General features: G+C 28.6%; 2 protein-coding genes across 3 annotated transcripts in view; one reads left to right on the top strand and one right to left on the bottom strand.

The window, feature by feature from the left end:
* The window catches only part of Adsl (adenylosuccinate lyase), a 370,898-nt gene that overhangs the window by 104,393 nt on the left and 248,850 nt on the right, over window positions 1-17,655 (top strand). The gene's annotated exons all lie outside the window — the stretch shown is intronic.
* LOC142329934 (uncharacterized) overlaps window positions 12,579-17,655 on the bottom strand; it is a 53,315-nt gene continuing 48,238 nt past the window's right edge. Inside the window, exon 3 of the mRNA XM_075374899.1 lies at window positions 12,579-16,382. Coding sequence (XP_075231014.1) covers window positions 14,727-16,382 — 1,656 coding nt within the window. The 3' untranslated portion in view covers window positions 12,579-14,726. The remainder of the gene's footprint in view (window positions 16,383-17,655) is intronic.

Genomic DNA, 17,655 nt, shown 5'->3' with positions numbered 1-17,655 from the left:
TAGATTTCTTAATAATCGATATGACTTTAATAGTAATCATTTAAATTCTATATTTCACTTAATTAATTATTAAAATGTTTACGTTAAAATACTGTTTCGTTCAATTAAAAATATTTTTTAAATTTATGTACCGTTACATAAATAACATTAAATTAAAGTTTCTTATGTTTTTAGGATTGTACGTAGATTTCAGATTTGATTTATTACCTCGTTTCAATTTTTCTAATATATATATTGATGTTTCTAAGTATATGATATTGGCAATAAGAAATAAAAATATATATAATTATAAAAGAAAAAAATTAGCTTATTTGAAAATTTCCGTAATTATGTAACTATAAACTACGTAAAGAATATAATTTTCATTGATCGTGTGATAAAGGTCTGTTTTTAGTAGAGACATTGATTTATTTGAATTAATATTACGTCCTTAGTTAATCTCATACTACTGATTTATAAAATAAGAAGAGGAAGAAATTATACGACTTATATAATTTACATTTTTAAGAAGTAAAAGAAATCGATTCCTATAATAAGTCAGATAAATTCATGGATAAATCATTTTTTTATTTTGTATTAAGGATAAATAAGTACTTGCAATTTAATAATCATATTCTAATTAGCTATTTAATTCAATCCTTTAAAAATCGAATGGCAAAACATCAAATTTAAAAAAATATTTTAATGTTATTTTTATAACTTTATTGAAAAATAAAGATAAATCATAAAAACAAAAATATTTAAATTTTATATTAAAATAGTTTTACAAAAAAATATATATATATTTTTTTTAAATTATTCACAAACAAATTTTTAACACCGAAAAAAAGAAACTTTTCATCGTATTGGACACCTCTAGAGGCATACCAACCAGCCATACTACGAGTGTATCTAGCTTACTGGACATAACTATAAAAGAAAGGCGACTCTTTCTTCCTAAAAATAGGCTTTTTTACGTGCAAGTTGATTATAGTCTTTTTTTTCACAACGCCTTTTATATTTATTGATTTAACATCGTTTTACATCGAGCAGCCCAATAAAGATTACTTGTCATAGTGTATGATAATGTTTCCTGCCCTTGTGGCAGTCGTCGGAGTTCAGTCAATGCTTCACATGTATTAAGAAGAACACCATTCATAAGATATCCCGAGATGCACAATCCACAGACAGGGCTGTCTGCCACTCCAATTCTATATAGGTGACGTAGACATGTTTAGAAATGATGCTGAAACAGGCTAGGGCCACACTTCGCGCGGAAGGCTGTGGGAATTCTTACACTAGGCAGCAATAACGAAAACCACTGCTAGCCATTAGCAGTGATCGTGTGTCTTTTGTTTGCCTCTTCTTTTTCTTAATAATCTTTTTCCGTACTAAATTCAAAAATGTCTGTGGTTGCAGTTTCTTGGAACCTTCTTTCGCCAATCTATCCGCCCTCTTTTATTGTCAAGCAACCCTAGATTATATAATTTAGAATGGCTAGCTGAGTTGTTTCTCAGTAGTATCAGAGGACGCTACTACGGGTTACGGGTCAGGAGAATATCCCTGACCTGTAAAGAGAGAACTTGGAATTTATTGCCATAGTGCAGGAAAAACAGGAATCGATCCATTAAGGGCATCAACGTAACGGAATATTGTATCCCTGCAGCAATTGCAAAAAATTAGAAATGTATTTTATCCCAACAATTATACTTTGTCCAATGGACGCAAAAATAAATTGCCAGAAGAATTCTACTAAAAATTGATAGAAATGATTTAAATTAACGTAGTTTATTTTTTTATGGAATATATTAATCTTAGGGAAAAGCCTTATGGAATTCAGTTAGAATCTCTAAACGCTTACAATTCTCTTAAACAAAACCTGGATTTTGCTTACAAAAACTCGGCCAGTTTTTTATATTTCAAGAAAAAATGCAAATTGTTTTAGAACATATTTATGTTAGTCAACGGAAAAGACTTATATCTTGAGTAAAGATTTCTCGATCTTCGAAGGAATTGTAGAAATTGACGTCCATTGCCTTGTGAAAATCTCAAAGCACTGTTAGCGTACTATTCTCTTGTTTTGCAATCCCTCTTTGGATAGATCCTTTTCTCTATCCATTACCTTTTTCCCCTTTTTACTTGATTCAATCCTTCTCAATCTTTTTTCTGTTTGTTTTTTTTTTTTGCTTGATATATCACCACAAGCTTGTGCGTGGAATATTGAAATGGAATTTTTTAGCGTTAATAAATGCCATACCTGACTGAAACTCGAATCCGGGACCACCGGATGAAAGGCCGAGATGCTACTTCTCAGCCACGGAGATCGGAAAAGAAAACATTTTGCTAAAACGTTTCTTAAAATGCCGGAAATCGGTAAATTTTTGCTAAAGGATGTTGTTCAGTTTGCTGGATGCTCAGTAGATCGTGCTGGAAACGTGGAAATCTTAAGTTACTGTACTTTTAAATTTTATGCAAAATACTGAGAACGAATATACCTATGTATCTATCTGGGATCTCTTTTTCAGGTAACTGTAAAAAAAAAAACCAAATTAAGGCTCAATTATTACAAATTAAAGCTATGCCTTATTATCATTCTTTAATACAAGTACACATACATAAGATAGTACAAGCGCAAAGTACGTGATTCTTTTTTCAATACAACTTTGTACGTTCTCAATCTATGTTCTGTAAAAAATTTTCTGAAGAAAATAATGAAAAAACAAAGCCTTGTAGAAGTTCATGAAATTTACAAGTCGAAATAAAAATAAAACATATCGTATAAAACTCTGAAGTTTTGATGTCACAGGGCTAAAAACTCTCATTTACCCTGATTAAAAAAAATCTTATGTGTACACCACATGACTTCCTTGTTTGCCTACTAAATTATATATACACATTTTTAAAAGTACATAAAATTTTATTTCACTATGACTTCTGATTTTTTTCATATTTATTTTTTTTAAAGTTGTTATTATTGAATTATTATTTATTGTAAAAGGTTTTTTTACAATCAGAGGTTAATAATTATTAATAAATCAGTATATTTAAATTTAAAAAAAAAGAAGAGTTAAAGATAATACATTTTATGATTTTCCTCAAACAATTTATTACAATTTCAATGATCTGATTTTGTAAATACCGTATCATTCAATAAACATCTTTGGTCTCAGAACGAATAAAGTTTGACCAATTTTTACTTCCTTTTACGAAGAAAAGGAAGTATTGTGATCGCGAAAAATTTAGGTTTTCAGATATCAACGGAAATATCCATTTTCGCCATCCCTGAACCCATTTTGACTAGTTTCGGAGTAACGTCTGTACGTCCGTATCTCGCATAACTCAAAAACTATTAGCCGTAGAATGTTGAAATTTTGGATTTAGAACTGTTGTAACATCTAGTTGTGCACCTCCCCTTTTGACTGCAATCGGCTCAACCAGAAGTGTCCAAAAAAGCCCAAAATCCCCCCCCAAAAAAAATTTTGGATTTTTTCGTAACTGCAATAATAAGCCCTCATTGAGAGCTTTTCAACGATATGATAAGTGGTACTTATTTTCATTGGTTCCAGAGTTATAGCCAAATGAAAATTTAATTAATGAAATACTTGGATCTTACAAGGGAAAGGCACATCGGTTTGAATCAGTCTTCACCTCATTTTTTAACCCTTTTTTTTAATTTAAATATATTGATTTATTAATAATTATTAACCTCCGATTTTTAAAAAAATTTACGATAAATAATAGTTCAATAATAACAATAAAAAAAAATATCAGAAGTTATTAATGAAATAAAATTTTATGTACTTTTCATTTTAAAAAATTGGGTATATGTAATTTAATAAGCGTATAAAGATGTCATGAGGTCTCCATATAAGATTTTTTACATAGCACGTATTTCGGTGAGTTCTCAACTCTTTTAAAATTTTCTTAAAAAATTTTAAAAATTTAATAAAAAATTTTCAGAATTGAATTTTTAAGCTGCACTTGCAACGATGTTCTTTCAGTTTTGTCCTTTTTAAAATAAAATCCCACCAGATCCCCTTATTCCTAAGCATAGGATAATTACCTACAAATAGGTAAATAATACATTTAATTTTATTATAATTAAATAGATTTAAACTTTATTATATTTAAAATAGATTTATGTACTTGTTTATAATGAGATAAATTAAATGAGAAAATGGGACATAAATATGCTTGATATATCTTGAATATTTCGTAGATAATTTAGATAAGATAATAGTAAATACAAATAATGATTGAGTACTGTAAAAATTATTGTTTGAATTTTTCCCTATTGTCTTCTAAATAGAAGACAATAAATACATAATAAAAGGGAACGGTCGTTTCCTTTTATTCATTGTCCTATCACACTATTGTATAAAGATACAACGTCTTTTTCGTTTGGTCCCGATAATCGCGAAAACTACTAAACCAATCATTACAAAATTTTAATTGTAGCTTTCTAATGTTCCGCCCGGAATGTTTACCACAGTTCAAACCTTACCAATCTCACAACTATATAAATCATAAACAAAAAAGAAATTGTAAATGAATAACCTAGAAATTACTTTGCTAAATTTAATGTCATGTATACAAACTGTATCACAAAGTTCTACAGGTCTTTCACAACTTGTGAAAATAATGGGAAAAGTACATATGAATATATATCCAAAAATGCTTCGATTGCGAATTACGGCTAGTGAAAGATTTTACTTGATTTTCAGCTACCGTGATGAAATTAAGTCGCACTGAAATTTTTAGAACTTAATTAAGAGGCAGAATTTGTGATTTCTTATAATTTTTGTCCTGAAAAAAGGAATAAAATACAGGGTGTCCCATATAAAACGCAACCCATCAATCACTCATTCATGAAATTTCAAAAGTCAAGCTTACTCTCCTACTCGTTACTGAAATGGACTCGTCCAATATCGGAACATCGCGGCGACGCAGTAGAACACTACCGATAGTAATAACAATGCAATCATAACGTTCAGTGTATTGCTAGAGACAAGATGGTGTTTTCGCTAGATGAACGTGTTTTCATTGTCGAGTCGTACTTCAGTACGAAATCAGTGGTTGCAGTGCAAGATTTGTTTCGCCATAAGTACCCAGATAAACCAGCTCCTAACAAAACATCAGTATTAAGGTTAGTTGCAAAATTTAGAGAGACTGGTTCTGTTAATAACAAGGAACACAAAAGATCTGCGTCAGTGTTGAATACAGATACAGTCGCTGAAATCAAAGACCGATTACTCGCCTCGCCAAATAAATCTATCAGATGTTTGTCTGCTGAAATTAATTTGTCTAAATCAACTGTTCATCGGGCGACCATACAATTACAATTACGACGATTCAAACGGTTCATCAACTTCTTGAGCCCGACAAAGAAAAACTGCTACAATATTGTCAACGGTTCCGTCGATTTCTGCGTGAGGGAATTAATGTTATGAATTCGTTATTTTTCACAGATGAAGCACGGTTTCATTTGGATGGCTACGTAAACAGCCAAAACAATAGAATTTGGAGTGCTGAAAATTCCCACGTTCATCACGAAAAACAATTACACCCGCAGAAGTTGGGCGTGTGGTGCGCAATATCGCGGAAGAAAATAATCGGTCCTATTTTTTTCGAGTACACCATTAATGCAGAACGATATTAGGATATTTTGTTTCAGTTCATCGCACTCTTGGAAGAGGAAGATAGACACTGCTGGCTACAACATGACGGTGCGACATCGCACTACGCAGGTTCAACTTCTGATTTCGTTGAGGAATTCTTTGGTAATCGTGTTATCGGTCGAGGCTTGTGGCCACCAAGATCTCCAGATTTGACTGCGGTGGATTTTTTTCTATGGCGTTACCTCAAAGAAAAAGCCTACAGCAACAAACTACGAACACTTGAACAATTGAAAGTCAATATTGAACAAGCTGTATTAAATATCCAGCCACAAACTTTGAAAAAAGTTACAAGAAACGCTGTAAAAAGAATTGAAGCTTGTATTCAAGAAGATGGCGGCTACTTCCAACATTTACTCTAAATGTAAGGTAATGGATGGTAATAATATAAATTACATTTACATTTACACATGCCTTTTTATTATTTCAATACCTACCAATATAAGGTTGGGTTGCGTTTTATATGGGACACCCTGAAGGTCTCAGAACAGTATCTGTAATAGCTTTTGAGAAGTATAGGATGAAAAATAATAAATTGGGGTAAAAAAGCCTGTTTTTATGTTTGATGTACAATAACTTTGTACATCAACAACTTTGTTCTTTTATAGTTTTTCTCTTTTTTAATCTGTTTTTTATAACTTAATTCACGTCTACATTCCACCTATTTTTTTAATGTATATATATATATATATATATATATATATATATATATATATATATATATATATATATACACGACGTATATTTAAATGAATCATAAATTATTTACTGTGACTGTGTGAAAATTACATACAGCCTATATTATTATTCATCTAGTTTAACCTTCATAAATATAATTGTTATTACTTAGAAACCTTCGGTAAAATGAAATGTAGCAACGTAAAAAGAAATACATGCAGCTAGTTATCTTTTTGCCACTATTTAATGCTAATAAAAAAAAAGAAGTAATTGTACTGGTTGACAGTTAAAACCACATTATGGTTAAGCGGTAGATTATTATGAAGCCCTAATATTTATTTTTATTAATACCTATAATGGTAATTTATGCACTTAATTTTTTTTATTATTTTTTCTGCTATAAAATACTTTTTCGTATTTAATGGCCTCAAAATAGAAATAATACAACATACAATCAGTCATCCGTATTCTAGATTACTACGTCAGTCATTTCATTACCTGCACCTACGTATATTATATATACAACGTAGTTATAACTGCTGGATCACTCTTTTCAGTAATTAAACTCGATACCAAGCGAATAATATTGGTAAAAGTAATTATTTAGTTATTACCTATTTATCATAGCAATATACTAAATTAATTTTCTAGGAAAAATTAAATTGTTTTTCTAGGAATCCATACTTTCTCCCTTTTCAACTTCTCCTTCTAATTTTTGAAATAATAAAGCTGTTTTTTCTTTATTGATATAGTAATGCAAAGTGACTTTAGAGTAGAATTGTATGGTTATAAATTGAAACTACTCATTGTAACCGACATCAAATAGAAAATATAACTTTTATTTATCTGTTAATAAAAAAAATATTGACTTATAGAAATCGTTGTAAGAATAGCATGTAATAAATATTCATAAAAATAAAATTATTGTAGAATACAGTTTACTTGTAATTTATTTTGTAAAATCAAGCGTTAAATATTGGAGATATCGAACACAGTTGAATTAAATATTAATTGCTGACATGACATCAAGTTTTCAATTTTTCTCATTATTGTCTAATACACAAAGCGTAGAATAAGTTAGAAATGAATAAAATTTCTAAGCAGCTTCGTCCAGTTACAAGAAAGGTTATTCTATTCATGTATTTATCCAGCTTTTATAAAATTTCATGAAACAATAATTAAATTAAAACACTTAAGAAAAAATAATAAATAAATTTTCTTTAAAATCTTATTTTTCTACACACCTTTAAATAAAATTAATCTTTAATTTGATGCAGAGCTGAAAAAAAATTGAAATTAAAAGAAATATCTTAATTCTGTTGTTCTTTGCACATTTTAATAAGTTTTCTGAAATCAACAATTAAAATTTTTAATCTGTATGAAGATCTTTCAGTTTAATTTATATTAAAACTACAGTTATATCTATTAAAAAAAATCTGGAGAAGAATTACATGAATTTCTCAGTTATTAATAATAAAAATATGTTGTGGACACCACATCACTTCCTTGTATGCATATTAAATTACATATGCACATTTTTTTAAATGAAAAGTACATAAAATCTTATTTCACTATTAACTTCTGATTTTTTCATATTCTTTTTTTTATTGTATATTATTATATTTATTTTATTGTATATATATTTTTCATATTCTTTTTTTTATTTTTTTTATTGTTATTACTGAATTATTATTTATTTTAAAATATTTTTTACAATCACAGGTTAATAATTATTAATAAATCAATATATTTAAATTTAAAAAAAAGTTAAAAAAAACAAAAAAGTAAATGAAGTTGAATTCAAACCGAAGTGCCTTCCCCTTGTACGATCCAATTGTTTTATTAATTTAATCTTTATTTGACTATAACTCTAGAACCAATAAAAATAAGTACCACTTATGATATAACGTTGAAAAGCTCTCGATGAAAGCTTATTACTGCAGTTAAGAAAAAGTCTAAAATCCATTTCTCTAGATTTTGTTGTATTTTTTTGTCAAGTCTGGTCGATTGCAATCAAAAGGGGAGGTGCACAACTAGATGTTACAACATTCCTAAATTCAAAATTTCAGCATCCTACAGCTAATCGTTTTTGAGTTATGCGAGATACATGCGAACGTACAAACGTCTCGCCGAAACTCGTCAAAATGGATCCAGGGATGGTCAAAATGGATATTTCCGTTGAAATCTGAAAACTGAGATTTTTCACGATCACAATACTTCCTTTACTTCGTACAAGGAAGTAAAAATTAAAATAGTTGAGTAAATTTTAAGTAAACTTTTTCTAAAAATATTGATATATATATATATTTTTTTTTTTCATATTCTTTTTTTTATTGTTATTACTGAATTATTATTTATTTAAAAAAATATTTTTAAATATTATGTAAGCTTAAATGATTAGCTTAAATAAATTTTTCTCTAAATCTAACACCCTTCAATAAATGATAAAATAAGAAAAAGAATATTTTCAAAAAAAAGAAGGGTTTTCTGGATTTTAGATCCGAGATCTAGAATTTAAAAATTATTGTAAACATTTCTTGATAGTTCTATTTATCATGTATAATCTTTCAAAAAATTTTTGAAAAATATTTATTCCGAAGGGAGATGTAGCAAAAAACAAAAAAACATATATTCCAATTATAAAAGGTGAGGGCTGATTTTTTGAAGAAAAAATAGGATTATTTATATATGCATCGCAGGAAACAAATTTGCTTTAATAGTTTTCTCTAAAAAGCCTCTAAAGAAATTGTTTTATATCTCTCCACATCCTTAATGAATTTTGAAAAAAATGAATATGATTAATGTCCCACGTATAGAAATATTTAAGTCAAACTGAAAGAAAATCGTTTCGTTCAATCTTGAGATATAAGGCCAAAAACAGTTCCGACACATACGTACTTACGTATGCACATACATACACGTACATACTTTTTTTTTTGGTTATAAAAACTAGTTGGACCCTAAAACATAAAGATTTGCAAAAACTGATATCCCATTTTTGACATGATCACCATAATTTTCCCTTTTATATAGCTATTTTAGCTATATTCGCTGGGAAAGTAAAAAAGCAGTTTACAAAAATGCTAAAGGAAGAAACTAGTGACAGGATAAAAATAAGAAAAAGATACAAGAAAAATTGATGGGAAATTTATGCTTTGAATATGGGAAATTTATTACTTTTTTACCTCAAAGTTTTCTACTAAAAATCATCATGATTCGTAAGAAAATACTTTCAATTGATTGGTTCAATAATTATTTCTCATTCTTTTATTTTTTAATTTAATATTTTAACCTTGATACATTCACCATATCCTGCATCCTCAATTATCTGTTTTATACGTTTGAATCGTTGTCTTCCTCAACAGTTTTAACCTTCTCTCTATCACAAAATTCACTAAACCAGGGGATGTGGCCCACTAATCTAGTTCATCTTTTAACAAAAATTCTCCTTTCTTATTCATCATATAATTTCCATTATAATTTATTATAAAGGAAAATCCTTCATCCTCTATAATTTTATTAACTAAATACAAGAAGTTCTTACATTTTTGATTTATATATATATATATATATATATATATTTTTTTTTTTTTTTTTTTGAGCAAAAACGCTTTCGCCTTATCATATCGCCCGGGTTAAAATTATAACAAAAGCCCCCCCCCTCCCTTCTAGGATATTGAGAATATTAATAAAATAAGATTAAAACTAAGATGAAAACTATGATAATAACAAGATTTAAAAAAAAACCAATAAAAGAAACGTAACTATTAGAATGGAATGTCACTCGAATAACAAAATAAATCAGAATTTATTGGTTGTTATAAATTTTATGAATTATATTGATACTACTTAGAAGTAGGAATACCCGGTCTAGTACACTCTTATCATTGCGTAGGATGCGGCGAATTTCCCTCGGTAACTTGAATTTACGACGTAAGTCGCATTGTACACACAACGGTGCGTTTTCTTCTGACACCAGATACCCGTGAGTAGCTCTGGTATGTTCTAATCGCAATCGGCAGAGGACCATTTCGTCTCGGCGAATTTTTCTGGATGAAGAGTCCCATGGCAACACGGTATCTTTGATGTGCCAGAGTTTATTATTCGCTGTATCAATCCAGTCACCTTGCCACCTTCTTTGAAGAATATGTTTAATAGAATTAATAAAATCCGTAGTAGTAACACGAGTGGTGAAATACGATTGGCTGCGTGCATCTTTAGCAGCGGAATCCACACGTTCGTTACACAGGATCCCCACATGGCTAGAGATCCAGCAGAAACTCACTTGGTGTCGTGACGATACAACTCAGCGATTGTATTATGAATTTCGGTGAATACAAATCTTCCAAAGCTTCGAGTGCACTACACGAATCGCTACAAATAAGGATGTGACGATGTTTTGACTTGATGATATTCAAAGCCATATTGATGGCGTACAGTTCAGCATTGTAAACAATTGTAATACTAGGTAAACCAGACATATAGGTTCTATCATTTACAATAAAAGCGCATCCAATGGTATCATTATGCTTGACCCAACTATGTATACTACTGCGTCTGGGTTTGTCTTGAATAGAAGAAAATGTTGAATTGTTTGCTGATAAACGGTAGGAGGTATTTTTGGTATATTGTGTTCCCCATTTTTTTAATTATTTTTTTTTATTCAGCTTTCAGTTCAATTTCATTAAATTCGTTTTAGTTTTATTTATCTTCAATCTAAAAGTCTCTTTCTTGCTAATAAATGTAAACCGTTCAGTAATCTTTTATTCATTGGTTTTAACTGGAACCAGTGATGCTACTCGAGAAAGATCTTTTAAAGGGTCCAGACTGAAAAGAAATTTTATTAAAAAGTTGGAAATGTTTTTAATAAATATTTTAAAAAATACATTCTATTATTTAACAAGATTGGTTCAATTAAATGTGAGTAAAGTTTGAACATTCTTTAAAATAAAAACTATATAAAAAAAAAAAAAAAAAAAAAAAAAAAAAACAGAAAAAGGACGAATTAAGAATTTTTTATATATTTTATTTATTTTTATTATCTTCTTTAATTCTTAGCAGTTTTAATTTTTTTCTTCAATACTTATCGTTTCGTTAAGCTTCTCAGACGGGCACGTGTATATTTTAGAGTAGGGTTAAAAGTTTTGATTTTAAAATTTCTTATAAACAGTAGAAGTTTTATTAATTTTTTTTAAACGCGATTATAATAATAATCTGGGAGGATTATTAAAAATAATAATAATAATAATATAATACGTGAACTCAGTAATTTTTTATTACCATGAAAAAAATGTTTTTTTTCCTCACCATCCACTTCTTTTATCTTAAAACTTATAATATGTACTCGTAATTAGAAATGTATGAAAATAACATAAGGCGATCTCTTTGGCGGAGTAGTAGCGTCTCGGCCTTTCAAACGGAAGTCCTGGGTTCTAATCTCGGTCAAGCGTGGCATTTTTCATTCGTAACAAAATTTAATTTCTATATTTCACGTACAACTTTCAGATCTTTTATGTGTAATTTCATCAACCAAAAAATAATAATATTAAAACGGTTTTATAAATATTTCAGTTGAAAGATAAATAAGTCTTAAGTATGATGAGAAAACATTTTTTATGATTTCATAAAAAGGGGAACATTATCAATTATAAATTAATGATTTAAAAAATAATCTTGGAAAATTTATAAAAAAAGACGCAAAATAATGTTTTTTTATGAAACAGAATTAAATTTATTATATGTAACAGTACAGAAATGTTTTCTCAACTTTTAAATATTTCTGCATATCTTATTTCTATAACTTTAGTTAAAACTTAAAGTATATAAAGTTATGAAATTATTTTCTTTTTTTCGAAATGAAAAAACTAATTTTTAAACATTTACTAGATAGACTTTAGGATTATTTTATATAATATTATATATTTTTTATTCCTTATTAATACATTTTCTCATTACTCTACGTTAATTAGACTAGTTGTTAATAATATAAAACTAAGATCTAAATAATAAAACTAAAATTTAAAATTTATAACAAATATAAAATAAAATAAAAAATTAACATATTATATAGTATTTTTTTTTTTTTTTCATAAAAATAGAAATTATTTAACAATACGATTAGTATAAAATATTGAATGGTTTTCATAATATTATTTGTACTGAAAAGTAACTTTTAATTTTTAAATCTTTCAATAGTTATTTTTTTAATCAATTTTTATTTATTTATTTTTTTTTTGATTTTCAAATTTATACTTTGTCAAGGTTATAATTATTCTTTTGTAAATTTTTTAATCTTAACAAAATTATCTTTAAACAAAATTCATGTTCATAAACACTATTTTCTTGGATCATTTGTAAGAAATACTTTTCTCGTTATTCATGTATAATTTAATTTTTATAAATTTTAAACCATGAATTTTTCTGTTTTTATCAAACTAGAGAAATAGTATTGATAAAAAATTATTTTGTTTAGAAAAAGGAAAAATAAACTTTGTTAACTGTTTGTTATACTTCGTAGTAACTGATAACCTTCAAGTTTAAAATAATAGTAATTCTGTGAATTCTCGCTGTATTTTACGGCTGTAGATAAATTAAAAAAAAACTTATTCCTTTATTTTAAAAATATTGATCGAGTATCGTGGATTTTAAATTTTAAAGTTCTGGTTATATTTCTGTTACACTAAATTTACTAAGAGTTTTACACTTTTTCATGACTGCCCAAAAGGAGTGTAATTTATTTAGGGTGTAGTTTGTTTCACTGTAGCAGCTCCCGATTAAATCTATGAACCCGCGTTGGAATCCTTACGTTCCAGTGTCATAGGTCATAGTCCACTGTCATAAGGGTGTCATAGGCTATATAAGTATGTATATATACGATATACATATATATATATATATATATCACTCCCTATAAAAATGATGGTTTGTTTGTCCGCTTGATATACGTGCTCGCATTTTTATTTTAGATGCTATTGGGGCAGAGCGGACCAAGTGGTCGCCGGGCAGCTGGGCAACAACGCACAGCGCACGAACGATTCATCCTTCGAACGATTTATACTTCTTTATACGAATGATTTATCTAAAATTATATTTGTGTTTTGGGGATAAAAAAGAAAAACATGGGGTTAGAGCTGTATTAAAAAATTACTACTCAATAAACAGCTAAAAATCTTCAATATTTTGAAGCTTTTCGTTGTAAACGTTTTTGTTGTTAGTACGCTAAATTCGTGAACGTTATTTAGTTATAACTAGCAAAAACATTTAAAAGAATCATGTGTAATAAAACACAAATCATGTAAAATTTTCGCTGCGGGCCATAGATCCGCCTTTTTTCTAGTAAATATAAATATTATAAATACGAGTATATATTTAGCAGTGGAGATTTGTCGGATGAAGCACAACCTTTAATGAATTGAATTAATGAACTGTGAACTGTGAGCCTCTATCGCTGTGTCAACTGGATTTGAAATGAATGAATCGAATGAATAATATTACAGAAATAATAGAACGAAACTTACGTTAAATAAAATAAAATAATTCTAAATAAATTTAAAAATGTCTGTTTAATAAATATCGCTGTAATATTAACAGGTTTCCCGAGGGGGACCGTGTGAGGCTGGACTGATGAGGTGATGCAAACACTTCATGCGAGGCTAGACCAATGTTCACCATTAACCGGTAACAAGCGGTGTGCCCCTGGGGCGCTGTTTTGGGAGGTGCTATGGAGTGCTCTTATAATAACTTTGAAAACAATCGTCCGATTTTCAAAATTCAAACGGGGTATTTGTTAGTAGCTTGAAGGCTAACTTTTGCATGCATCAAGTACACTTCTGATCTGACAGATAATGGTTATTCAGAAATATTGTTACATTTTCGCAACCAATTTTCCGATTTTCAGATTTCAAACGGGGTATTTGCTAGTACAATACAAAATCACAATGAAACAAAAAGAGCAGTATTTGTCAGCAATATTTTTTTTCGGCAGTCGTGTTTTTTTTAATTTTTAATATTTATTTCACGTTGGTTATAGTATAGAAGTAAAATAATCGATATTTTGATAATCGAAATAATCTACATTTAAAATGAGCTCAAAATATATTAATGATATTCACGTTTAAGATTTTGTTTTTTTTTAATTTATTTTGTATTGTTATATTTTGTACATTTATTGCAATGTTGGTATTGATTCTCATGAAAACGAAATTGCCAAATTACGTCCAGCTACTGAGTTAACTATCACCAGTGTTTTAATCTAAATTCGGACAATTTAAAAATGTTTTTATACACCGGATTATTTTCTAAAATAAAACTGTTATTAATGTTTTAAAGAAATATAAACATATCAATTATATATATATATATATATATATAATATGAACATTTTTGATTTTATTTCTATTGTGAAGGACGATTTTTCAGATCTGGTGATCTTACCGGACTGGCCGTAGGCCAATTTGAAGCGGTTTGTTTAACATAGCCGGGTGATGACGGATCAGAAAAATAATACTGTGGAGGTGTTGTTACACGTTCAACTGGTGATGTCGATAAACTCGGCATTATTTTTCTTCCCCTTTCTGATAATAAAAATGATACGCTTGGTATTTGAGGTATTAATTCACTATCGTCTGAACTACCATTATTATTACCTATTTTTTGTGAACTAGTTACTTTTGCGACTTGTAATGTACTTCTATCGTCGTTTTTAGGTTCAGATCTATTCATTTGAGTTTCTATCGGTCGATAAAAATGATCATCTAATTCAACTTCGATCACATGTTTCGGTGGCATCGCCGAATCGTTATCATCAGTTACTTCTTTATGTTTTTCTGAAGATGTTTGTTCGAGATATTTAACCGTATCGGCGTAACCTTTATAATTTCTCATATCATCCGTATATTCTGGTTTTCGAAGTTCTTCGAATTCATATTTTTCCTGAGTTCTTTTATAATCTTCTCTAGGATCTCGTCTATAACTTCTTGGACTTTCTTCCGACCGATTAGATTTTCCTCTTTGGTAGTCTTCAGATCTTCGAAAATGATCGTCGGTTCTATTCGGTAAAATTCTTTCGTCTTGCCTCCGAAAATGATCATCGGATTTCATCGAGATCCTATCATCCCTTTCAATATAATCGATTGAATGACGTCTCTGTTTATTTGTGATATCTGAATCGTCACCGTGCCTTACGTAACCGTTTGGTCGATGGAATTCTTCTTTTGTTAAACTTCTTTCTTCTGTTTTAATATAACCGTTCGATTTCTGTCTGTAATTATCGTTATATCTATCAGATTGATATTCCTTAGTTCTAGTAAAAGGACTAATATTACCTTCATTTTCACGTCTACCATAATTTACATTACCGTTCCTTAAATAATACCGTTCATCATCTCTCGTACTAAACGCTGTTTGACGGTCTTCGTTTTTTATAAACCCGTTCGGAACACTTTTTACTTTGGTAAAAGATCTTTCAAATTCTTCTGGATTGAATGTTCTTCGTCTCGATTCAATATCATCATCGTCTTCTCTTTCTTCTTGTTTATATTTTGTATTAAAACCTCTATTCTCCATATTTCTTCTACCTACTTGTGGTGTAACAGTCGTTCTTGTTTGCCTTTCATTATCGTGAAATTCACGCTGTTCTTGAAATTCAACTGTTTTATCAATTACAGTCGTGTTTGGACGATTTATTTCGTCACTTGTACTTCTACGTTTTAATGATGATTTTAATTCTTGAAACATGCTTTTCTTTTTATTTTTATCTTCTTCATCTACTTTTTCTATTTGTGTTGATGGTTTAACTTCAGTCAATTTAGATGGTTGTTTTTGTAATTTAATCGGTGTCGTCTTTGTTTTACTATTACTAATTTCTGTATTCCCTGGTTGCTTTCTGCTCAGTCCAATATCTATCAGAAATACAATTGCCGTTGCAATTGTTAGTATACCCAGTATTATTCCATTATCCACTAATTTATGTGGTAATTCGTCCACTGATGTTATGGATAATCCACCAACAATTAGGAACAGAATTGTTCCTAAAACTAGGAAAAATCCCTCCTGAAAAAAATAAAACATAAAATTATTATTATTATAGGGATAATTATCATTTTACATTTTATTTAATTAGCTAAAAAAAAAACAAAACACAATCTTAGAAATATCAATATAGTTTACGTAATATCATCATTATATATTTTTTTCGAAGTAAATATTAAACGATCCTACTGAAAATTATGTTAACTGACAAAAATTATTTTTTTTTAAAAATGGGTTTAATATTTTGAGATGTTACTATTAATCCGGTTTTACATAAAAATAAGCTTTTAAAATTTTTTGAATAACCTTCCGAATTTTCTTAATGTAATAAGTACTTAAAATTGAAGCTAATTTTAATACTTTTAGTGGAAAACAAGTTAATATTTGTAATCAAGAAAAACGTTAACATATTTTTCACAAGAAATACAGAGTTAATTAAGTAAAATAATAAGTTTTAACATCTTTATGGGTCTTCTATTGATTTAAAAGTGTAAGATTTTATATCATTAACCCGTTACCGTAAAAGACCGAAATTAGAAATAATATTTTCTTATTTCCGGAAAATATTCAATATTCTCCGGTGAATGTCGATACATACCAAATACGTCGGTGAAAGACCGAATTATTTGCTTATTTCGGTCTTATTCGCAGGAATAAAAAAAAAATAGTAAATTTAAATTTAAGTCAAGCATAAGCTACGCTCGCTTCATTTGCTAACCTTGTCTAATTAACGTTAAATATATCAATTATATATGTACTCCATCAATGGAGGCTGATAACTTAAAAAAATATATATATATAGCAACTTATACTATCGGTGGATCTCTCTCAACCTTACCTATAAACCTAAATCCTCTTCAGTATTCAGTGCACATAATGTTCAGATTTTTATCTAATTGAATACTCTACTGTGTACAGGAGACTATAAATAGCCGACATAAATATATGGAGTAATAGCAACTACTAAATCATTCAACAAAATACTTCCTTTATATCGAGTAATAGAAGACATAGATATAAAACAGATTTTTTTAGGATAGATCGGGCTAAATCATTTAAAAAGTCTTTTTTTCAATGAGAAGCAGGCATTGTTATTTAGTGGTGTATAATCTCTTAGTAATATTTTAAAACGATAAAAATTATTTGTGCAAGAAAACGAAGTAGAAGGACATTCTCATAACCTTTAAAATTTTGTAAAATCAAGAAAAAGAGTATAAAAAATATGTTAATTTTGTGTAATTTTCTTAATTAATTATTAAATATACGAATCTTTAATGAGAAAATTTTTTAGTTA

This window comes from Lycorma delicatula, chromosome 9 (assembly GCF_047948215.1).
Source record: "Lycorma delicatula isolate Av1 chromosome 9, ASM4794821v1, whole genome shotgun sequence".
NCBI classification, from domain to species: domain Eukaryota; kingdom Metazoa; phylum Arthropoda; class Insecta; order Hemiptera; family Fulgoridae; genus Lycorma; species Lycorma delicatula.
This window is presented reverse-complemented; position numbering and strand designations above follow the sequence as displayed.